General features: G+C 41.4%; 1 protein-coding gene across 10 annotated transcripts in view; it reads right to left on the reverse strand.

Moving 5' to 3' along the window:
• The window catches only part of DMD (dystrophin), a 4,177,531-nt gene that overhangs the window by 542,402 nt on the left and 3,608,673 nt on the right, over positions 1-26,456 (reverse strand). For all 10 annotated transcript variants that reach the window (XM_075336500.1, XM_075336497.1, XM_075336505.1 and 7 more), the window contains one exon: positions 2,079-2,157. In XM_075336500.1, the coding sequence (XP_075192615.1) occupies positions 2,079-2,157 (79 nt within the window). The remainder of the gene's footprint in view (positions 1-2,078; positions 2,158-26,456) is intronic.

The raw sequence follows: 26,456 nt of genomic DNA on the forward strand, positions 1-26,456 counted from the left end.
GAAATTGAACAACAGTCTTTATTAAAATAAACTATTTTTTTTCCAGTGTGTGTGTGTGTGTGATTTTAACTGTACACTTAGCGGGTTAGTAATGGGGGTGTCTGATAGACGCCTCTCTATTATCAACCTCTGCGCTTGATGCCAGCTGTCAATTCACAGCTGACCAACTCCAAAACCATTACCCCAATTGCCACCGCATCAAAGCAATCGGAAAGAGCTGGGCAAAGCACCAGAACAGGCACATCTAATGGATGTGCCACTTCTGGGGTGGCTGCGCCCTGCTATTTTTAGGCTGTGAAGGGCCAAACAATCTTGGGCCTTTCCAAACTGATAATACTAGCCTCCAACTATCTGCTTTAGCTTAGCTGGTTATAAAAACTGAGGGAGACCCTATACCATTTTTGTTTACTATTTATTCATTTATAAATAAATCATTTTAAAAAAACTGCATGGGATGCTCTCTATTTTTGATAACCAGCTAAGGTAAAGCAGACAGCTGAGTGCTGCAGCCTGTAGCTGACTGCTTTACTTTGGCTGGTTATCAAAAATATGGGGGATTCCATGCCATTTTTTAAAATTGTCCTGCTCCTACCCCCATTTTGCTTCCCTTTGCAGCACCCTAACTCTTAAGCGGGCTTTACACGCTGCAACATCGCTAGCGATGTCGCGAGCGATAGCTTCCGCCCACGTCGGTGGCGCGTCATGGGGTGATCGCTGCCATAGCAAACAATATCGCTACGGCAGCATCACACGCAATTACCTCTTCACCGACGTCGCTGTGGCCACCGAACAATCTCTCCTTTAAGGGGGAGGTTCGTTCGGCGTCACTAAGCGGCCGCCCAATAGAAGCGGAGGGGTGGAGATGAGCAGGCGGAACATCCCGCCCATCTCCTTTCTTCCTCATTGCGGGTGGCCGCAGGTACGGTGATGTTCCTCGTTCCTGCGGTGTCACACGTAGTGATGTGTGCTGCCGCAGGAATGATGAACAACCTGCGTTCTGCAACAGCAATTTTAATCAGGGTTAGAACGATGTGTCAAAGATCAACGATTAGGTGAGTAATTTTGATCGTTAACGGTCGTTCGTGCGTTTCACACTCAATGACGTCGCTAACGAGGCCGGATGTGTGTCACGAATTCCGTGACCCCAACGACATCTTGTTAGCGATGTCGTTGCGTGTAAAGCCTGCTTTACTATGACCATTTACAGCCATTTTATAGCAACAAAGCTTGAGTCCCCATTGATTTATATGCTAATCAGGGATAGGAGTCAAGTTTGGGTACCAAACCAAACTGCATTTAATGTCCTCCCAATCCAGCGAACCTGGACATCCACAGGTCCACTCATCCCTACTCAGAAGATGTGGTAGTTCTCACAAGAACTTATCAACAAAGCAAAGACTTATTGAGGAATCTGACTAAGCTGGGTGGATGCAGGGAGTGTCTTTACTTATTATGCAGTTATGTTTTATACTATTGCTATCAGACAACAAACGCCTAAATGTATGTATGATATGCCCATATTTCTGAAGGGCATAAAAGTCTTGATCTTAATTAAATTCATTTGGAGAGCTTAGAAAATCTAATGCCTGTGTATTTCTTTAATTCTCATCAGCGCTGTAAAATGAATCCCAGAGACTTAATTGGAGTTAGAACTGTTCCAACACAAGTATAAGAAAAATAATACAAAATGCCAAAGATAATCAATGATTAGATTATAGCAGATTTATGTAAAGATTTCAGTTTCTTAGATTTCAAAGAAACTTTTTAAGGTGACTCAACTGAGTTTTATTTTATATAGAGAATACATTAGAAATGTATTTGTTTATAGAGATTCTGATAACTTTCTCAAGAAGCCCTTAATTTGTCTCTCAGCTATATTTTCCTTTTACCTTGAGATATTAATTTACGAGTGCTACTCAACCTTCACCACTCAGCATTTTTATCTGAAAGGTGCAAACTTAATATTATTGGAGGATTGGCTATATAATGTGATGTCTGGGATATTTCACCACGTGAAATGGGACAGTTGACTCAACCACAAAGAATGCAGGTTAATTAACAAAAGTTAAAATGCTTACTGGAAAGGAAATGCTGAGACGTGGGGCCAAAATCCCTGTGGGCTTCATGCAATTGTCTGATGCGCTCATCAATGGACACCTAGGAGGGAAGGAATAAGAAGAAGAGATTATTTCAACATGTAATGATGAGTGGCAATTAGGGAAGCAAGATATTATTGCTCTGTGAGCCTTAGGGTCTCAGGCAATGAAATGCTGTGTCAGGAGTCTTAAACTCTAAAGAAAATGCCTTTTTCTTTTATTATTGTTTGCAATACACTGCCTCGTTTAAACTCGGGGACAATTGAAACCACTAGAAAACAAATTGCTATTTTTCTATAAGCCATTAAACCAAAAACCATATGTCAGCCCTTTATGACCTAAGGCTACCACATTAAGTGGTAAAGGTAAAATCTTGCTTACTCAGCCTAAGTTCCTAAGTGTGTGGTCCTATTGTATAAACCTATATTGTTATAATTTGTTTTTATCTTTAAATCACCAGGGCATAAAAATAAGAGGCAAGGAAGAATGCAATTGATGCTGTATAAGATAGTTCTAGTGATAGACACGATGTCAAAATGGGGCTAACAGCTTGAGTCTTATTTATTACGACATCAGACAAGGGCAGACATTTTTATAGAAAAGGGACACAGAGCACTAATGTTAAACAATCTTTGTGCAAATTGTACAATGCAGATAAAAGGTGAGTGCTCAGATAAAACTGCTGCTAGAGGGTCAGGTGGTCTTTTTCGAGTATACACAGTATCTCATAAAGGGGTAATGCAAAAGATCATTAAAAGATTCATCCAGTAGTATTAGTAAAAAATTAGTTTATTACAGAAATAATATGTTATATATTTAGCTAATTTTAATTTTAGAGCAAATACATATCTACAATTGTATTCTTCTATTATAAGGTGACTATGGAAAGTCACCAGTCTCATGTAACTATTAACATGTGATGCCCTTTCTAGCTGTATTCTCAAACATCCCTTGTAGACTGTGAGCCCTTGCAGGCAGGGTCCTCTCTTCTTGTATTATTTATGATTATTGTACTTGTCCCTATTATGTATTTCCCTTTTCATACATAAAGCGCCCTGGAATAAATCGCACTATAATAATAATAATAATAATAATAATAAAAATAATAATAGTAATAATAATAATGTCAACAACATTTGAACAACAAGAGAAAAAGGGGGCCGTAGTGGTGACCCACAATGTGGGTCCATGCACCCAACAGATTGCGAAAAGGACTCTAGAAGAAATTGTAGGTAGTGACTCAAACAAAATATAAACCTATAACTAGATAGAGTCATAAATCTAGCAAATTAGATAATCAAATATATTTATTAAACATACATCATGAAAAAGCAGCATAAAAAAGACAGGAAACAAGGTGCTCAGTAAGGATTACAAGTGAGGAGAACACCACATTGCAGATCAAAATAAGTACAGAGTGAGTATAATGCGCATGTGCATAATAGCAGCAATAGTACCCGGTTCCAAGCCTAGAACCAACCGCTAAATATAAGGTGCATGTGTAAATTAGCAGCTAAGGTACTGAAATCACAAAAGAGTAACACTCAACCATAATACCCTGGATACTGCAAGGTTATGTGTCTCCAAGACCCCTATGCGCATTTCGTGTGGACTTCTCAGGGGGGTTTGAAGGATTTATGACTCTATCTAGTAGATTTATAAATACTAATAACAACTGGTTTAGATATTAATACAAAGGAATGACTCATACTTTCAAAATTAACTGCTCAGATGATGATACACAACTGCTTTCTACTTAAATAGATGCCATCATACACGTAAAAATTGGTGGAAATGGAGTAATATCTATGAGGACCTCCCACACCTTTCCCCGATAATGCTGTGAAGAGAAGAATCAAGCATATTATATTTCACTGTTTGATCTTCTCCTAGGAGACACTGGCAGCATCTTACACAATTGGCTTCACGAAGAACCCATGCCCTCTTGGTCAGCCAGTCGGGCAGATAACTGTTGGCCAAACATCTACCGTATATAGCCAACTGTTTTTTAAGTTGTACGGGCAACTTTTTAGACTTTTTAGCACTTTGCTCTTGAGGAGTGGGCCAAAATACTTGTCTAGGGGTGCAGAAGTCTCATTGACAGTTACAGGAATCGTTTGATTGCAGTGATGGCCTCAAAAGGTTGTGCAACCAATTATTAAATTAAGAAGGGTGCCATAATTTCTGTCCAGGCCTATTTCATGAGTTTTATTTTACTTTTTAAATTCTGTGGAAGCATGGTTGAAAAGCAATGTCTGACTTTCATTTGTTCATTTTCATAGTTTTTTTTATTTATTATTACTTTTGTCAGATTCAAGTTATTTCTTTGACTATTGTGGGTTTTTCTTTCATTAAACGAGGGGTACCAACAAATTTGACCACATGTGTGTTTAAATACTTACATGATATAGAGATAGCTGTCAATCATAGGACTATTTTTCTTTTACTTTGTATTGTAAGGCCGTGTGCACACATTGAGTATTTGGTGAGGATTTTACCTCAGTTTTTGTAAGACAAAACCAGGAGTGGGTAAAAAAAAAGAGAAGTGGTGACGTGTTTCTATTATACTTTACCTCTGATTATTCCACTCCTAGTTTTGGCTACAAATACTGAAGTAAAAAAATCACCAAATACACATTTGTACATTGCCTTACAAATACTGAGGTAAAAAACTCACCAAATACTTGTGTGTACATGGCCTTACAAATACTGAGGTAAAAAACTCACCAAATACTCATGTGTACCTGGCCTTACAAATACTGAGGTAAAAAAACTCACCAAATACTCGTTTGTACCTGGCCTTACAAATACTGAGGTAAAAAACTCACCAAATACTCGTGTGTACCTGGCCTTACAAATACTGAGGTAAAAAACTCACCAAATACTCGTGTGTACCTGGCCTTACAAATACTGAGGTAAAAAAATCACCAAATACTCAACGTGTGCATATGGCCTTATTTATTTGTTATTAACCTACTAAGATTATGCAATCTATGGCTTCCTATTTGACAAAAAAGGACATATAAACATTCACAAGGCAATATATACGTACATACAATAAATGTGCACCAGACAAATATACACAAGGATGTACAAGTTGTGAAATAGTTCTGATCCTTGAAAGACTTGTTTCTGGGAATGTTTCATTACATCAGAAATTCCATGTTGTAAATGTCTCCCTGATATAAATACCCGGTAGAAGTAGTGAGGTCTGCTTATTGCTAAGTGAACTATATTTATGGTATATCTTCAGTGCAAAATATTAAATCTGCTATTTGTATGCTTGGCACAAGTAGAAGCGGGTTTAAGAATCAATAAATCTACTATGATTAAATAAAATAAAATAGGATCTTGGCCCAGTTTTTCAAGATGTCATGTAAACATATTTGCTGCGTAAATACCTCACAGCTCAAATGAGAAATCTATCAAATAGCAAATTAAATTATGTGAATTATAGAACATGAGAAAAGGATAAGTCTTACAATACCAGTGCTAAATTTATGTAACTCAGAGGTGGAAATGATGGCGGTAATAAGGGGTAAAGGAGCAGGATCTATGTGTCCTTCTATCTAGAACTAGAACAAATTGTCACCCTCATCTTTTTACTTAACATCTAGTAATCTACTGCTAATTGCCAATGAAGAGCAGAGAATTTAAAATACTTGGTGTGGTGCACCTATCACAATGGATGGCAGGGAACATAACCCACTACATCTCCTAATAAAACCATCAGGAATCTAATGAATCAATTTTTCTAGCTATTTGCCAATTAATTCACCTATGTAACCAACTCCTAACTGGAACTGGACATTGGTGATTGCAATTTATAACCACCTATCTCTTACCTTCCTAGATGGTTGGTAGAAAAAATAACCGTTTGCCTCATCACATTGATTACAAGTAATTTTTGCCACTGGTCATGGATTACATGAAATATGGCAATCACTTCTCTGGATATTTCCACTGTATAACATAATATTGAATTTACCCTTTGTTATTATCAGACTCCAGGGAATTTTAACTGGCTGTACAGTCATATAATATTGATTAGAGATGAGTGGACCTGTAGAACTTTGGTTCAGCTGGACTTTAGATAAGGTTCTGTTCTAGACCCGGACTTGACCTGAATCCCAAAGGAAGTCACTGTTTGGACAGTTTGGCTCTCCACCAACATACCGCCAGCCATAGACAGAACACTTCTGGGGGCAAGTGGGCAGGTTTTTCCATTTTTTTTTGGTGCACACTACATCCCATAACTCTGTTGTTACCCACAGTGAGAGCTATTCAAACATTGCAAGCGGGCTTGCTCTGGGCTAAGCACCAAGTGGTCTAGAGCACAGTGATGCTCAATCAAGTGGTCAGCATATGTAAACTCCAAACTCAAACACTGATTTTTTTTTAGTAAAGTCAGTGTTTGATATGAACACCAAATCCAATATTGATGACATATACTTAGGATTAATAAACCATGAGGACACCCAGCACACTTACCAATCAGATGTTAGCTCTAGCAGACTGTTCCCCAACTCCAGCCCTCAAAAGCCACCGAGCATGTTTTCAGGATTTCCTCAGCATTGCACAGCAGGTAATTACATTATCACCTGTGAAATATGAAGAAAATCCTGAAAACATGCACTGTTGGAGGCTCTTGAGGACTGGAGTTGGGAAACACTGTTCTAGCGGCTGACATGTACACATTGAACACAGCCAGATGCCATTCGAAGTGCATCAGCTGCTGCAGATCAACTCCTATTTAAAAGGATAAGGTATTAATAACAGATGACTAGTAGGGACGTCGACTGTCCCCACCAACCTGAAATTGATGATTCCAAGGATAGTTCATCTGTTGTATGTCTGCCACTCTGTATAGGGAGGCTGGGCAAAGTAAAATGAGTTTTTTAGAAATTTGCATGATTATATCAGGGCACACTTAACCAGCATCTCTTATACATGAGGTGATGTAACACTTTCCAGCAAACACACAGCTATATAACACTGTTCCAGGCAATAGTAGATTGAAGGCTTTAATAATCTTCATACAGGTCTTCCAGAGTAACATACATGACAGTCTGTTCACAGATTATCTTCTGTCCTTATATAGAGTCTTTCTCTTTACACAGTGGATGTACACAGGGCAGAACACTGTACCTTATTATTGCAGTGATGTGGGGGGGGGAAGGGGTGAGTCATGCTTCTCTATACTATACTTCTGCTGCATAACAGAGTTTGCTTTTGAATTTTCCTGAGCTGTTCTCCACTCCTGGCAGTCTCTGACCTGAACTGGCAAATCTCTGTAGATTCACGTTTCTCAGGACACATACACATACACTATACTTTTCTGAGCACTGCTCCTTCTTCTTTGCAGAGAGACAAACAGACACTCCTTTCCTTTTGCAGAGGCAAATACACACTCACTGCTTCCCAGTATCCCCTGGGTCACTTCTAGATACATCCTGCCTCCTGCTGTAGGCTTAACTCTACAGTTGCTGGATGATTTTAGATCATCTGTGCAGTTTGTATTTGTCACACATTAATAAAAACAACTTTGACTGTCCTTTCATCTAGTCTTTCCTCTTATTGCTCAGTATATACAGTAACCTTTCAACTCACCTCTTCATGGGAAATTATGGAATATAACTAGCCTTTTTTTTTACAACTTTTTCCTTCTGGATGAAAACCTCTTGTCTTAACTAGACTTGTTAACATAATCTACTTTCTCTCCCCTCCAGACTCAATGGCCACAAACACATAGCAATTCTGATGATATTTTGAATGATTTCAAGCATTTTAGTGATAATTGCCCATATAAATATGGTCAACAAAAATTTAAAGTAAATTATTCCTCCCTACCGTTATTATTATTTTTGTGATATTGTTGACCTGTGACATGTGTGCGTTCATAGTCAGATGTCTTCTGCTGTGTAATTATTGTACATGTAGACTCTTCTGAAGAACTGGCCATTGATTTACAAATTGTTTTTGCAATGAAAATAAGTTCTCATTTGGATAATCTCAGCTTTGCAGGGACACAACAACAATTTCTGATTGTAATCTGTTCCGCCAGGTGAAAAATTAATTGGACATGCTTAAAAAAAAAATAAATCCTGGCAAATAACCTCTATTGTCACACTTCTAGTGTGTAATGATAATCAGCTAAGAACTTCCCAATAGAACGGTCTTTTGGGAAAATGTGGCAAATCATGTGTTTATTTTCTGCAAGGTAGAATGTTCCAATAATGAATGCGCATTAGAATGCTTGTTTGGTGCTAATTTTTTGTATCTGAGGCCAGCTTTAGAAATGCCATTTTATTTTAAAGTTATAATGCTTATTGTGAGTGTTACTAAAGGCCTTTTATATGCTACTCTTTCTACATATGAACTTGACAAAAACTAATCTATGCACCTAATTTCAAGGATACAACAAGCGTATTATAAACTCCGACTGATACAAGTCTTATATGACTCTATACAGCTATGTTCAAATGCTAAGAGAATCAAGTTCTGCCCGTAAACTCCACAAGGGTATAGAAACCTGAAAGAGAGTGATACAAGTTTTGAAAAAAAAACAGCTCTTGCTTGAAAGACTCAATGTTTGCAAGTGTTACAAGGACGACTACTCATCTGAGTGGCCAACATGTGGTATTACACAATACTGCTGTATGGAATCTGTAAAGCCAGTTGATAAAATTGTCTAATGCAAATATACAACTAAGCCTAAGAATCCACATGACATTTTAAAACCGGACATTGAACTTTGAGTTGCCTCACTAACATTGCCAGCAAATGTTTAGATTTCTGAACAAACAGGCATAAATATCTTTCAGTTGAACTAGTTCCTCACCCTACCCAAATATTACAGTCACCATTCCTTGTATACTGACAGTAGAGGAACGAAAAGACATCAAGTTTGTTGTATCATATCTCACCAGGCGGTAGCTTGAGGTTTTCAGTATTTTTTGCCAACGACTTGTCCCCAGTTATTGACAGTTATGAAAGCTGACTTAATTCATATTCCCATTGAGAAATATCAATAACAATATGCCAGCTTATTAAAATGACTTAATGAAGATACTACACTTGAATGCTTGCCAGTCCATTAGTAACTGCAAAGTAGATTCATCACAGTCTAGGCAATGTGATTATATCTGACAGATATAGGCAGTGTAACCATCATCATGTCCGCTCAATGGGTTTTATTCTGTGATATTAGGAAGATGTTCTACACCCATTACTTACTCATCCCTCCTATATATTGCAAAAGGCTAGAACATGTCTATTTATAACTTATCAACATTTGAAGAGAACAGTCACGATAAAGACAGAAAACTGGAAGAAGAAAAGTCTCTCAGACAATATGTCAGAAAAACAACTACTACTTTTTCTTCTAATGATATAGAAAAGTTGTTGATATGATTCCTGTAGGAAGGTGACAGCTTCACATTGACACTTTGCATTAATATCTGCACGTAGCCATTGTATATACTCAATATTGTGACATATAACTAAACTATATAACTAAAAAATAATATTAATGCCATGAATAAAAAGAAAAAGAACATATAGTCACACCATGGGCAAAGTATTAATCTGGGATCCAAACTGCAAGTAAATGACAACGGAGGCAAAAAAAACCATACTGGGAGTAACCATAGAATAGTAAATGCTAAGGGGAGCGAGTCCCTATGGTGTTACATACACACGTGGTCAAATTTGTTGGTACCCCTCGTTTAATGAAAGAAAAACCCACAATGGTCACAGAAATAACTTGAATCTGACAAAAGTAATAATAAATAATAAATCTATGAAAATGAACAAATGAAAATCAGACATTGCTTTTCAGCTTCCACAGAATTTTTTAAAACAATAAAACTCATGAAATAGGCCTGGACACAAATGTTGGTACCCTTAACTTAATATTTGGTTGCACAACCTTCTGAGGCAATCACTGCAATCAAACGATTCTTGTAACTGTCAATGCAACTTCTGTACCCCTCGACCGGTATTTTGGCCCACTCCTCAAGAGCAAACTGTTCCAGTTGTCTGGTGTTTGAAGGTTGCCTTTTCCAGATGGCATGTATTAGCTCTTTCCAAAGAGGCTCAATAGGATTTAGGTCAGGGCTCATAGAAGGCCATTTCAGAATAGTCCAATATTTTCCTCTTAGCCATTCTTGGGTGTTTTTTGGGTCATTATCCTGTTGCAAGACCAATGACCTATGACTGAGTCCAAGTTTTCTGGCACTGGGCAGCACATTTCTCTTTAGAATCCCTTGATAGTCTTGAGATTTCATTGTACCCTGCACAAATTCAAGACACCCTGTGCCCGATGCAGCACAGAAGCTCCAGAATATAACAGAGCTTCCTCCATGTTTCACAGTAGGGATAGTGTTCTTTTCTTGATATGCTTTATTTTTCCATCTGTGAACATAGAGTTGATGTGGCTTGCGAAAAAGTTCCATTTTTGTCCCATCTGTCCATAGGACATTCTCCAAGAAGATTTCTGGCTTATCAACATGTAGTTTGCCAAATTCCAGTCTAGCTTTTTTATGATTTTTTTTCAAAAATGGTGTCCTCCTTGGTCGTCTCCCATGAAGTCCACTTTAGCTCAAACAACGATGGATGGTGAAATCTGACACTGATGATTCTTGAGCATGAAGTTCACCTTTAATCTCTTTAGAAGTTTTTGTTGGCTCTTTTGTTGCCATTCGTATTATCCGTCTCTTTGATTTGTCATCAATTTTTCTCCTGATGCCACATCTGAGGTTGGCTACAGTCCCATGGATCTTAAATTTCTGAATAATATGTGCAGCTGTAGTCACAGGAACATCAAGCTTCTTGGAGATAGTCTTATAACCTTTACCTTTAATATGCTTGTCAATAATTTTCTTTCTAATCTCTTGAGACAACTCTCCTTCACTTTCTCTGACCCATGTTGAGTGTGGTACACACCATGTCACCAAACAGCACAGTGAGTATCTGTAACCTTATATACAGGCCCACTGACTGAATACAAGATTGTAGACATCTGTGATGCTAATTAGTGGACATACTTTGATTTAACATGTCCCTTTCATCACATTATTTTCAGGGGTACCATCATTTCTGTCCAGGCCTGTTTCATGAGCTTTATTTTTTAAAAAATTCTGTGGAAGCATGGTTGAAAAGCAATGTTTGACTTTCATTTGTTCATTTTCATAGATTAAGGCCATGTGCGGCGCATGTTGTGTTTTTTCATGCGTTTCCGCAGTGTTTTGAACTGCAGCGTTTTAATGCAAAAATGCATGCGTTTTGATTTCCAAGCAAAGTCTATGAAAAATAGGCATATTGTGTGCGCACTATACGTCCAAAAACGCTGCATTTTTTGTGACAAAAATTTGTCAAAATCTCTGCGTTTGAAGAAGCAACATGTCAATTGTTTTTACCATTTTGGCAGCGTTTTGCTAACATTGTTGTCAATGAGAATTATCAAAACGCATCCTTAAAGAAATTTCTAGCGTTTTACATGCTTATTTGATGCTGAATGCATGTTTTTTTTACAAAATCAAAGCATCCGTTTTTGGCATTATAGTGAGGTCAAGAGATTTCCATTTGCCCTCACATAAATTCCGACTTTAACCCCTTCAGCCCCCGAGCACTTTCCGTTTTTGCGTTTTTGTTTTTTGCTCCCCTTCTTCCGAGAGGCGTAACTTTTTTATTTTTCCATCAATCGTGCCATATGAGGGCTTGTTTTTTGCGGGACGAGTTGTACTTTTAAATGAAACCATAAGTTTTACCATATAGTGTACTGGAAAACGGCAAAAAAATTCCAAGTGCGGAAAAATTGCAAAAAAAGTAATTTTTGGGATATTTTATTCACCGTGTTCACTATATGGTAAAACTGATATGTGGGTATGATGCCTCAGGTCGGTGCGAGTTTGTAGACACCAAACATGCATAGGTTTACTTGTATCTAAGGGGTTAAAAAAAATTCACAAGCTTGTCCAAAAAACGTGGCGCACGTTTTGCGCCATTTTCCAAAACCCGTAGCGTTCTCATTTTTCAGGATCTGAGGCTCAGTGATGGCTTATTTTTTGCGTCTCGACCTGACGTTCTTAACGGTACCATTTTTTTGCAGATGCTACGTTTTGATCGCCTGTTATTGCATTTTGCGCAAAATTTGCGGCGACCAAAAAACTTAATTTTGGCGTTTGGAATTTTTTTGCCGCTACGCCGTTTACTGATCAGATTCATTGATTTTATATTTTGATAGATCGGGCATTTCTGAACGTGGCGATACCAAATATGTGTGTATTTTTTATTTTTTTAACCCATTAATTTTCAATGGGGTGAAAGGGGGGTGATTTGAACTTTTAAGTTTTTTTATTTTTTTTTAATTTTTTTTTTACTTTTTTTTTATTTTACTAGTCCCCCTAGGGGGCTATTGCGATCAGCAATCCGATCGCTTTGTACTATCTGCAGATCTCAGCTACAGAGCTGAGAACTGCAGATTTGCTGCTTCACTTTCAATGCCGGCTGTATTCCGGCATTGAGAGGAAGTGACTCATGTTAGCTACAGGCGTCATCACATGACCCTGTGCTACCATGGCAACCGCCGAAAGTCACGTGATCATGTCACGTGACTTCCGGTGGGGGCGGGGTAAGTCACTGTCATGGCGGCGCCCATATACATATCGCTGCCAAGACTTTGGCAGCGAAATGTAAGGGGTTAATGGCCGCGGGTGGAAGCGATTCCACCCGCGGCTAGCAGGCACACATATCAGCTGTTGATAACAGCTGATATGTGCGCCGATTGCCGCCGCCTGCCGGCGGCAGGGGGCGGGGCTTACCGGCACACGATCCATGACGTATCTAGTACGTCATGGGTCGTTAAGGGGTTAAAAAATGAGTGAAACAATACTTTTACTTTATTTGGAACATACTTATTAAATTTCAATAATCATTTTAGGTAAATCATCATTATAGTGTATGATTTAAAGGTAATTTTTTTTTTTCATTGTTTTCCTACTGTTTGAAAGTTCTTGAATGTTTTTGTATTGAAAACGCATCTCAATTTAAGCACTGAAAATGCATGTAAAACGCGGTCAAAATGCAGAAAAAACGCTATAAAAACGCATGCGTATTTCCTGTGTTTATGTGGTCAAAACCAAATTTGACAATGACAAGTTCTGCCAGTATGCGTTCATTTCTACAAGGTACTGGACGCAACATGCGCACATGGCCTTATTGTTTATTATTACTTTTGTCAGATTCAAGTTATTTCTGTGGCCAATGTGGGTTTTTCTTTCATTAAATGAGGGGTACCAGCAAATTTGACCACGTGTTTATATAACTGCCTGTGTAATAATATTATTAGTCACCTTAGCATGTGTTATATGATATAGTTCTACAGTATTTACAGGGTTATTCTGCATGATATCACATCTTCATATCCAGGCATTCAGTTCATCAATCTCATTGCACATTGGGATTTAGTACAACTGAATGTCTAAATTACAGCGTACCACAACCTCCGCACAATCTTGCCTAGATGCCAAACCCTTCCATAACATTGCATTGTCAAGATTGCAAAGGCCTTGAAAATATGCTTTCCTTTTTTACTGAAACGTGTAGTTATTTAAAAATGACACGTAGATTAAGCCTGTCTATATAACCCTGGCTTTGTATTAAAAGTATACCTTTATTACATTGTACAATATACAACACTACGACTATGTCAGTTGTAATGGACTGAAATCTTACATAATGGATAATGCAAACATTTTGCAATCTACTTTTATATTTGGAATTAGTCTTTTTAGATTAATGGGGCATTTTTAAGCAAGCATAATCGCTGGAGAATATGCAGTTTTTTGGTACACTTAAGGGTGCTTTACACGCTGCAATCTCGCTAGCGAGATCACTAGCGAGTGTACCCGCCCCCGTCTGTTGTGCGTCACGGGCAAATCGTTGCCTGTGGCACACAACATCGCTAACACCCGTCACACAGACTTACCTTCTCTGCGACATCGCTGTGGCCGGCGAACTGCCTTCTTTCTAAGGGGGTGATTCGTGTGGCGTCACAGCGACATCACATGGCAGCCCTCCAATAGAAGTGGAGGGGCGGAGATGAGCGGAACGAACATCCCGCCCACCTCCTTCCTTCCTCATTGCGGGCGGCCGCAGGTACGAGGTTGTTCCTTGTTCCTGCGGTGTCACAAATAGCGATTTGTGCTGCCGCAGGAACGACAAACAACCTCGCTACTGACCAGACAACGATTTTTGGTAAGTGAACGACGTATCACAGACCAATGATTTTTGTCTCTTTGCGATTGTTTAAGGTCGCTCATAGGTGCTACCTTCTGCATTTCGCTAACGACACCAGATGTGCGTCACAAACACTGTGACCCCGACGATATATCATTAGCAATGTCGCAGCGTGTAAATGGCCCTTTAGGCTATGTGCCACGCTTCAGATTTGCTCCAGAAATTTTCTGCATCAAATCTGCATCTATTGGCAGAAGAAGGCACAATGCATGCTATTTGAAGCATTTTTTTTACATGTTTTTGGTGCATTTTTCGGTGTATTTTTGTGCCATGTGTTTTTCTTAATGAAGTCAAAGGCTGGAAGGGCTAAAAACCGCAGAAAAATACACATCAACAATTAACATGCTGCAGATTATTTTCTGCACCAAATCTGCAAGAAAAAACATAAGCAACGTGTGCACTGCACTTCAGAATTCTCAATGACTTTGTTGGCATAAGGGTAGACATACAGATATATGTCAAAACTTGCACCAAATCTGCATAAAAAAGCATACAAAACACACTGTGTGCACACAGCTAAATCTGGCCTCCAGCGCAACATACATAGACTGCTGAAAACATCATGTACAAGTTGTTAGGATTATCAGGAAACTGCAGGAGTTTTCACTGGTTTAGTTGATCTCTTTTCTGCTCACTCTAAAGCAGGGGCAGGAACCTCCAGTCTCGCGGGCAGCATGCAGCCCGCGATGACCTTTTATGTGGCCCCCGGGCAGATTCCCGGGGGCTGCAGTGCTGCCGGCCCTTTAAATCACCACATGTGCTGCTTGTGCGAACCAATGGGCTCTCCCGCTGTCCAGTGTCAGTGTGCTCAGCGGTGTGTGACCACAGCTCTGACCTCCGAGTGGTGTGCTCGCCCCTCTGCCCTCTGAGCAGTGTGATGGCCTCTCTGCCCTCCGAGCTGTGTGCCCACCCCTCTGCCGTCCGAGTGGTGTGCCCGCCCCTCTGCCCTCTGAGCGGTGTGATGGCCCCTCTGTCCTCCGAGCAGTGTGACGGCCCCTGTGCCCTCTGAGCGGTGTGCCCGCCCCTCTGCCCTCCAAGCGGTATGCCTGCCCCTCTGCCCTCCGAGTGGTGTGCCCGCCCCTCTGCTCTCTGGAGTAGTGTGCCCACCCCTCTGCCTTCCAGCGCTGAGTGTCCGACACCTGCTCTCCAAAGCTGTGTGTCCGGCGCCTGCCCTCTGTGTGCTCTGTGGCCTATTTAGTGCTTTGTAGCCTTTCAGTTCTGTGTACCACCCACAGAGTTGTGTGCAACGCTCAGTTCTGTGTCCCCCCCACCCATGTTGTGTATCACCCCAGGTTTGTGTCCCCCCAGTGATCTCAAGGCTCTGCAAGTGCTGTGTGCAGTCCCCCCAGTGCTGTGCAGCCCCCCCATGCTCTATGCCCTCCCAATGCTGTGTATCACCCCCAGTGTTGTGTTCCCCCGGTAAAGTGCATGCTCCTAGTAGTGATGTCTGAAGTGCTGTCCATGCCCCAGTCCTCCCAGTGATCTGTGCCCCCCCCCCAGTGATGTCTGTGCCCCCAGCCCTTCTTGTGATGTCTGTGCCCCCAGCCCCTCTTGTGATGTCTGTGCCCCCAGCCCCTCTTGTGATGTCTGTGCCCCAGCCCATCTTGTGATGTCTGTGCCCCAGCCCCTCTTGTGATGTCTGTGTCCCCAGCCGCTCTTGAATTGTGTATGCCCCCAACCTCTCTTGGGATGTCGGTGCCCCCAGTCCCTCTTGTGATGTGTGCCCACAGCTCCTCTTGCATTGTGTATGCCCCCCCAGCACCTCTTGAGCTGTGAATACCCCCAGCGTCTCTTGTGATGTGTATGCCCCCTCAGCCCCTCTTGTGTTTGCCTCCAGCATCTCCTGCGATGTATATGCCCCAGCCTCTCCTGTGACTTCTACATCACATTGGAGATGCTGGGGGCATATACATCCCAGGAGACACTGGGGACATACACAACACAGGAGGGGCTGGGGGCATATACATCATAGGAGAGGCTGGGGGCATTTACATCACAGGAGGGGCATATATAGCCTCTCATGTGATGTATGTGCCCCCCAGTGTCTCCTGTGATGTATATACAGCAGTCCCAGCATCTCCTTTCTGATGTATATATGTCAGTCCCAGTGTCTTCTATGTGATGTATGTGCCTCCAGCATCTCCTGGGATGTATATACAGTGTCTATTATGTGATGTATATGATTTACCAATCTCATTATCACAAGGAGTTGACTGTGTTTCAGACCAAAACAAACCTAAAAAAGCAGCTGGGAGAAGAAACATGATTAATATCATCAAACATCACAGCCGCACCAAAGAGAAGCAGCTCCAGCCACTACAGTAGGGGTGAGTTAATTAATTGTTTGACCAAATATAGCAGGGTCATTTTCACATTGATAATTTTGTACGGCCCCCGAAGTTTGGTAGAAATTTACAAATGTCCCCCGGCTGAAAAAAAGTTCCCCACTCCTGCTCTAAGGACAAGTTCACACAACCATATTTTTATTTTGACTGCTGTCCATGAAAAAAGCGGACTGCACTTGAACCAATGTAATAAAATTGGCCTGCTGAGATGTTTGTTTTTCATGGACTGACTTTGGACAGGGGAAAAAAAAAATCTCATCATGCACTAGTTTATTCCGTATGTTGAATGAAACTCCACTATTACCCCTTCATGACCAAGGATGTACTGGTACATCCTTGGTCGTGCATGTCTCATTATTGCGTGCATAACTCTGATCAGCACAAGTAATCGGACAGCGAAACCATAAAGTTCCCTACGGGGCCCAGTAAAAAAAACAACAAAGTTTTAAAAAAATGTAAAACAATAAAAAAAAATAAAAGTTAAAATCACCACCTTTTGACCCAATGAAAATAAAACAATAAAAACGCGTTCAGAAATGCCTGATCTATCAAAATATAAAATTAATTAATCTGATCGGTACATGGCGTGGGGAGAAAAATATTCCAAACACCAAAATTACATTTTGTTTGGTCCCTGCAACATTGTATTAAAATGCAATAACAGGCGATCAACACATTGTATCTACCCAAAAATTGTATCATTAAAGCGCAATTCTTTTTTTGGAAGAAAAAACGAAAATGGAAAATCTCCTGGGGGTGAGCAGTTAAAGTCTATAGGTGCGCTCAAAAATTAGATTACAAATGGATGAACCATTTAGTTATAGATTTCAATTCTTTAACATTTGAAGATGTTTTTTGGACTTCTACATTTTAATAATTGCAGATATATAAAAATGAATGCCATACAGATACCATACAAGTGACAATTGAGATCGAAATCAATTCTTTTTCCCAGGATGAAACATGGAAGATTTTTTTTTACCCAACTCAAGACTTGTTTGCTTCCATTGCAGTGACATATATGATTTGAATATGTGCTGCCCCTGCAGTGATCGAACCGCTCTGATCTGGGGATTGCTGCTGTGGCTCGAAGGTCTCCGGACCCGGTGGGCTCACTGCCACTTCAAATGAAAAGGGGGTATTTACAGGGGATAAGAGTTTGTGACGCCACCCGTGGTTTGCGGTAAGGGGAGTACCGCCGCTGCCGATGGGAGTATCTGGGGGAGATGGAATGAGGCAGCCAGATGACGTTCCCTCCATGGGTAGGGGAGGCCCCGGGACTCTGGATGATAGAGTTTGTTGGGAGCGTGGTGCAGATTGGGAGCAGGGGAGGACAACATACTCAGTCAGGCATTGTTGGCAGCGCTGCGACCGCAAAGCAGACTTTGACACAAAGGTAAACGAAGTCTTTGGGTGCCGCTGCCACTTCAGGGGAGCTCGTCCGGGAGTCTGCTACCTTTGGTATTGCTGATGGTCTGTACCTTGCCTCCATGCACTGTAGTTTAGTGTCTGTTGTGACCCCTATGCTTGAAGCTGTCGGGGTCCCGCGCCCCACTGTTAAGTAGTGAAGCTGTGCTCTCGATGGCTGACACTTGGGATTTCATTGCGCCACATAAGCTGGAAAGCCCTAACCCTCTCGTTGTGTTGATGCCTTCGATCTCTGAGCTCTTGGTGAAAGTCCATAAAGAAACTATCCTCCCCAGGTTAATTATCAGGTTGCGTGAAGCTACTCCCTGATCTAGGGTCTAGTACCCCGCCGTGCTCAGTCCGGTTCGGTTACTAGGTACTACGGTGCCCGCCGTTCCCCAAAACTAAGCATGGCACCTTTCTTCAATACACTGCGACAGGGTCTCCGACTCCTTCGGTCCCAGACCACCATCAGTGACTTTGCCAATTTCTCCCAGGGAGCTCCAACTCTCAGCTCCTCACTCATTGAGGGCTACCACTTAACTGACTAAGCTTTTCTCTCCACTTCCTCTCTCTGACTTCCTCCCTCCCACCAGTCTACCTGATCCCTAAACGAGTGGCCCTTTTCCAGCTAGACCACCCACTGGTGTGCCTGACAAGGTGTGGTGTGAGGTGTGACTAGGATTTGCACGCTGATGGAGCAATACCAAAAGTTAGGATCCCAGAACCATGAGGGTTGAGTCCTGCACCAAAGATAAAGGGGGTGCAGTACCCTGTGACACCCTGACTAGTTCAGGGGCATCACAAATACATTGTGACTATGCTAGTTATGCAAATATCAGAAATTAAAGTTTATTAAAGGAGGACTACACTGGAGTATAACATTTCAGTATTTACAATCGCTGTCAGAGTTCACTTTTTTGTTCCTAAATATAAAATAAGAATCCAAAGTTCTCACCGCCAGGAATCTTTTCTAAACAAATATCATATTTCTGTAACTTTCTACTTCCGAGACCTGTTCTTTTATCATTCGTGATTTTATAACTCTGTAAAAGGCTTCGGTGTACTTTCTCTTTGATATTCCATTTATTTTCCTGCTGAAGAAAATGCTGATGACTAGCTCAGATCTTGTCTGGATTAACAAACTGCAGTTGATATGCAGGGCAGATGGCAAACTTCATCACAAGATTTTATTACTTTTTATTGACTTAGACATGTAAGAAATGTTTGCCTTGTCTTAAAATGGTAAAGTTGAAAGTTCTGACAGTCTCTGAATGGTTGGATACCAAGTTCTCTACATTTCTCCAGCCAGATATCAAAATGACAATCACACAATCCTACACAATGTGAATACAATACAACCCAGGCAAAACTGGAGCTCGAAATGTGACTTGGGAGTAAATGAGTTTCTGTAAGAAATAATCAAAGTAATTTGAAATCTGCTAAATTGCAACACAGACATCATTAAAACCTGGGTACATGGAGGGTTTTTGTAGCACTACTGATTGATTTTAACTATCGAGTGACGGCTGTTGTCTGCACAGTTGCATGTAACTCAATGTATTGTTTTAGATTTCAGCTGTAGGGCTCGCTCACATTAGCGTTTTAATCAGACGAGTGCAATATGATAAAATCTCGCTTTGCGCTCTGACCAATGTTTTTCAATGATGCAGGTCAGATCTGTGAGTTTATCTCAGTTCTAATCGGAATGAGGAAAAAATTGTTGCATGTTGCGATTGGATCATGCACGCCTATACTAGTCTATGGGTGCATGTGAAACATCGGACTGCACTAATGACACCTGAGTGGAGTCCAATATATGCAGAGACTGGCCGCGAAGAAGATGAAGAAAATAATCACTCCTTCTCGTCCTCACCTCTGACCCGATTCTCGCATGTGAGTGAATCAGAGCCCAGTATAATGACTCTCAACTCACGCTTACAGCAGAGTTTGAGCCGAGTGTCGTTAACATATCACATCCGATCCCATCACATCCAATGCTAAACACTAGTGTGATCCTGGCCTTTCACCTGCCAGGTGAAATCAATCACTAGAGTTTCTATAAGGCTACAATGGAGACATTACGTATTAGGTGCCACACAGATTTTCTAGTAAAAGCAATGTAGGTAAGATTTAAAGGAAATCTGTCATGTCGGCTAATGCTATTTACCTGTAGATATAAGGTTAATCTACAGATAAAAAGCATTAAAAAGGTGCATGGCCACTATACTGAAAGCACAGCTCCTGGGAGAAAATTAACTTTACTCCTCCTTGGAGCCACTGGCTTTCAGTTGTACAGGCCTTCTGGAATGGCTTTAGTCACTGCTCCCAGTACTGTGAATGGTGGCTGTAAGGGCACCTTGGTACTCTGACTGACAGTTAACTCTAATGCCATGCACCATGCGCGATCAGTCAAAGTACTGAGGTATCTGTATGATTATATGAGGTGACTCTATGACTGAAAGCCGGTGGCTTCTGGGAGAAATTAAGTTAATTTTCTCTCATGAGCCACACTTTTAGTACAGCAGCCATGCACCTTTTTAACACTATTAAACTGCAGATTAACTTTGTATCTGCAGGTAAAAAACATTATTAAAACTGACAAATTCCCTTTAATGAATATCGTCTACATAATGGAGATATCCAAGTGTGGTTCGATTTTCATGGACTGACAGAATGTAGTGTTGCGGGCGGAGGAGGGGACGCCGCGCTCTCCCTCTGCTCGGGTCCGGCTGCTGCGGCCTGCTGCTGCCGCTGCTTGGTGGCTCAAGCGATGGGCCGGATCCCTGGGACTCGAGCGGCGTTCCTCGCCCGTGAGTGAAAGGGGATTGGGATTTGGGATTGTTTATTGTCTGTGACGCCACCCACGGTTGTGGTGATTTGTTGACACCACCGCTGCTCTGTATGGGGATCCCGGGAGTGGTGGTATGGAGCACCTAGATGTGAGTCCTCCCCTCCGTGGGTAGGGGGTTGGTTGTCCCGGGGCCCAGTGATGAGGTGGGTGATGCAGGGCTTGGTGGGGTGCAGGGACGCGGGGGCAGCTCTGTGCCTTGCGGCATTGTGGTACTCACTCAGCCTGAAACGATGACACAGTTCTCGGTAAAACACACGGCTGGAAAGACGGTTCCCATGGACGGCTGCACTTGCTTTCCCCAGTAGGTGACGGTGACGGTCCCTTTTTCCTGCACCTAAGATGATGATGGTTGCGATGGGTTCCCACCGGTAACCCGCTCCCCGGCTTGGATATGGGCCTGAGGAGCCCTACTTTGCCCGCAGGCGCTGGCCCTGAAAAACTGGTGCCATGGCGGTGGCGGTGTCTCTCCGTTACGGTTGGACTGTTGCCTTCAATCGGGACTTGGTTGTTAGGAGACAGACGTCCCCTTCACTGACGGATTTGGCAAATTATGGCGACTCCTAGCCTTGCCGGGACCCGAAAGGCCCCCGCCCTGGTGCTGACTATTCTTCGTATACTGCTCCAGACCGCCGGGTCACCACCTGTCCGCGGTCCTTCCAGCAACCTCCGAGCAGTCCCCCTGCAGACTATCACCGCCGTCTGCTGACCTTGCTGTCACTGTCCGGGGCACACACCCGGACCAACTTCAGGCTTCCTTAACTGTCACTTTTTACTCTTTTTCTCCAGATCCTCTACCACTTTACTTCCTTCTACTTTCACTTCCTAAACTCATCTTGCTTCCTCTCCCTTTCACTTCCCTCACTTGACTGCCTGGTTTTCCCGCCTCCAGGGCTGTGAACTCCTCGGTGGGCGGAGCCAACCACCTGGCCCACCCCCTGGTGTGGACATCAGCCCCTGGAGGAAGGCAACAAGGATTTTTGGTTAGCCTAGGTGTTCCTAACTGGGGTGTAGGGTGTGGTGGTGTTATGACCTGTGACTCTTGGCTTGACCAGGGCGTCACAGTAGCAGGTGGAGAAAAATTTTTTTGTTTGCCGCCACCGCCAAGAAAAACTGATCCTACTCTGATCAAACTCTGATCACGGTCTGATCAGCATAAATGGACCATTTTACTCAGAGAGAAATGGTCTCACGACCCTACCTTTAGGTTACGTTCTTACGATGAACATTTGATGCTGCTCTTATTTATTGGTAGAAAAAAAGCATTTTATTGGGATCAGATGAGGAAAATCCATTGGTTAAAAATGCACATTCCTTTCAGTGTCTGTCCACAGCGGAAATGCACTAAAAGCACATGTAATCTGCATGTGCCTTTAGCAATAAACTTTTATCAAAGCTAAGTAACTGGGAGTATACAAAACAGAGCAGCTTTATTTAAAAAATAACATATTAAAAAGAGACAAGAATCGTACTTGAACAACCTTGATAAAAATGTATGTAAAAAACACGCACCCAAAAACGCAATGAAAAACCCCTAATTTAGCTAATTGGTGCAGAAACGCTGCAGAAAAGCCAGAACATCAAAAATGCAGTAAATGCTCAGCATGGGAACTTAGCTTTAGCTCAAGGTCACACGACTGTATATTCTCTGCTCTGAGAGAATCCGGTCAATTATGCTAATGACACTCTGAAGAGAGTTTGAGCCGAGTGTTGGCTTAGTGTGATCCTATTCCATTACATGAGAGATTGAGAGCACACTGTTAATAGAAGATGAAGAGCAACATTTCTCCATCTTCTCCATTGTGTCAGTCTGTGGAAATCGGGCTGCTCTTGGATGTCAACCGAGTGCAGCACAATGTTTTCCGCTCACCCATAGACTTGATTGGGTGCGTGCCATTCAATTTTAGAGTGAAATCACTACATGCTGCAATTTTTTTCAGACAGATTCTGTTAGTGAAAATAAAATCGGACATCAGCACTGCCCATTGAATAACATTGGTCTGAGTGCCATCTGATAAAACGTCGTCTGATTTATACGATTGTATGACCCTCGCCTAACACACAATATTTAGATTGAGTGACCTCAATGACACTTGGTCACCCAGTAATAAAATTTTCTCATGCTAAATAATAAGTCTTGTACATGGCTGTACAATCTATTGAAAAGGGAAACATTAAAGCATAGAGGATATGTCCACATGCAACAAAATTAATCTCTTGAGGATTTTACCCTATGCATTGCAAAGCGTGGCATCCATGGCGAATATCTGGAGGCAGAGTTGACAAGCTTTGGATTGTCAATTACTATGCTGAATTTTTTTCACCGCATGTGGATAATCTTGTTAATAGTTTGCTCTGTATACAGAACCCCACTCGCTCATATTAGTCAAAAAGCAGAATACATTTTGTGCCTTTTTGGCTAATTAGAAGAGCAGACTGGCACATCCACTTTAAAGCTGTGTTCATATCTACTGCTGTCATCTGTGGTTAGATGCCACATGGCTCAAATGTCTCAGGCTATTCGTCACGATGATGTAGAAATCTAATCCACACACTGCAGATAATTTCAGTAGAGAAATTGACCCGTACTACTGATTTTTACATTTGCAGTATGACAATTCTTTCAGTAGATTTTCACTATTGATTTCACCCTTTTCATTGCATAGGATAAAGTCTGCGTCAAATCTGCAACAAGATACAATCCATGCAGATTTTGTTGTAGAGACACAACATAATTCACAATAAAACATGCACTGGATTTTCCATTGTGTGTAGACATACCCTTAAAGGAATTTTCCCCAAGAACAAAGTTCATTTTACAGTTGATTTTAATCAATAAATCTTGGAATAATAATAATTTCCACAATTTGATGTTTTAAAAAATGTTCCTGTGCTGAGATAATCTTATATCTGTGTCCCTGCTATGTACTGTGTAATGGCCGTGTCTGACCATACAGGGAGATGGTCTGATCATACCACATCTCCTGGGCCGGGGAGGATGCAAAATTGTTTACAGATAACACAGTACGGTATCATAGCTGATTCTTTTTGTGAGGTGAAACATTTCCCTGCCTGTTTTTAATACATGTTTTACCTCAGAGAAATAATAATTTGTGATCCTGTGCTGTAATGTTTAAATGTTTGTTAACTTTTTTACTTCCATGCGGTATGATGAGATCGTATTCCTGTAGGTCAGTCATGGCCATTACACAGAACATGACAGGATTATCTCAGAATAGGAATATTTATTTAAACAAATCCAATTATGAAAATTATTATTATTCCAAGATTTGTTGATTAAAATTAACTTTTTTCATTGGAAAATCCCTTTAAGGTGTTTAAGACACACACTCAAGCACACAATACACACATAAGTACATAACATGCACACAAATGCACAAGCAATGCATAAACACAAGCAGTCACTATATAACACATATTAGTATATAACACACACACACACACACACACACACACAAACAGCAGTATAGAACACACACAAACACCAGTATACAAGAGGCTGCAGATAAATCTTTGCCTTTGTGATCTTTTGTTGTTTCTATGCTAATGAATCTTACATCACATGAAAGCTTTATTTTTTCTAATATATGTTTTCAAAATTTTGTGTTTGTTGCTTATGGCGACAGTATTCTGCGCATGTAGGAAAACAAAATGGCAGAGTCTAATACGATATTCACAGCAACTGAGAGCAGAGGAGTGATAAAATTCGTTTTCTGCAAGGAAAGTCCACAAAGGATATTCATGGTGATATGTTGCAGACATTGGTGGCTCAATGTCCTTCATATTGCACAGTTAAGAACTGGGTTGCCAAATTTAAAATGGGCCACTTCACCACCAATGATGAGGAACGTCCTGGACGACCAAGAGTGTTGTTGTTCCGGAGAGCGTCAATGCTGTGCACAACCTCATACTGGAAAATCGACAAATTTCAGCTAAAGCAATAGCAGACATCATGGGGATTTCCGGGGAATGTGTTTGTGTCATTATCCATGTACATTTGGACATGAGGTAGCTATCTGCAAAGTGGGTCCCCAAATGTTTGACAACAGATCAGAGAAGCATGCGAGTGATAACTTCCTGGTCCATTTTGTCAGCGTTTCCGGACTGAATAGAACTTCCTGGATTGACTGGTCACTGTGGATGAGACCTGTATTTATTTGTATGACTCTGAAAACAAGGAACAGTCAAAAGAGTGGAGGCACATGGTTCTCCTCGTCCAAAGAAGTTCAAGGTGCAAATATCAGCCACTAAGGTGATGCATCTGTGTTCTGGGATAAAGAGGGTGTGCTGCTAGTGGACTACCTTCAAAAGGGTTCCACCATCAGTGCAAGGTATTACATTGAACTTTTGGACCAATTGAAGGCAGCTCTGAAGGTCAAGAGGCGCGGCAAGCTGTCCAAAGGAATTTTGTTCCTGCAAGACAACGCCTCCGCTCACACTGCACAAGTGACCGTGGCAAAACTGGCAGAGCTGGGCTTCCAGCTGGTTGACCACCCACCTTATTCACCAGATCTAGCTCCCTCCAACTATCATCTGTTTCCAAACCTGAAGAAACACCTCAAGGTTACCAAATTTCACACCATTTCTGACGCCATGGCTGCTACAAATGCCTGGTTTGAGGCATAACCAAAATTCTTCTTTTTGCTAGTTACAGAACTTGGAATACCAATGTAAGAAGTGTGTGACATCAGTGGAGAGTATGTGGAATAAATGTAAAGTTTCATCATCCTATCTTGTTTCTGTCTGGGTAAAGCCAAAGACTTTTCAGCAGGCCCTCATATAACACACACACACACACACACACCAATATATAACACACACATCAGTATATAGAACACACACACACAAATGCCTGTATATACCATACACACAAATTAGTATATAACACACACATTTATAACGCACACACACACACCAGTATATACACACAAACAGACACACATCAGTGTATAAAAAAATGAATTCACTATACAGTCTAGGCACACATAAACATTACAGTTGCATTTACTATTATAGAGTTTAAATGGGTCTTCAACATGGAGTGGTATGGGTCTAAAAGCCGTAGAATTGCTGCAGACAGTGTGTGCACAGGGCAGGCCACTGGAGCTCTCTTCCTCTCTGCACTGCACTTTGTCTCCATACACTCCTTCACGCATACTACCCTGACCTCTATTTGGATGGCAAGGCAGATGTATCAGTAGAAGATAGCTTCTCTCTTTGTAAAATGGCCGGTATTATGAGTGAGCTGGACCCTTCTGCTTCCTCACTGTTGGGTAGGTCAGCCACTGCTCTACATAAACTGAATGGGCCATTATTTTATTGGAAAATCATTGGGCCTCATAGAGCATAATTGGCTTTTTAGTCTATTCTTCTGTTTTAACTTTTATTCAATAAATGTAAGTTCTTATTATATTTCTACCTGCGTATACTGGGCCA

Source organism: Anomaloglossus baeobatrachus, chromosome 2, assembly GCF_048569485.1.
Source record: "Anomaloglossus baeobatrachus isolate aAnoBae1 chromosome 2, aAnoBae1.hap1, whole genome shotgun sequence".
NCBI classification, from domain to species: Eukaryota; Metazoa; Chordata; class Amphibia; order Anura; family Aromobatidae; genus Anomaloglossus; species Anomaloglossus baeobatrachus.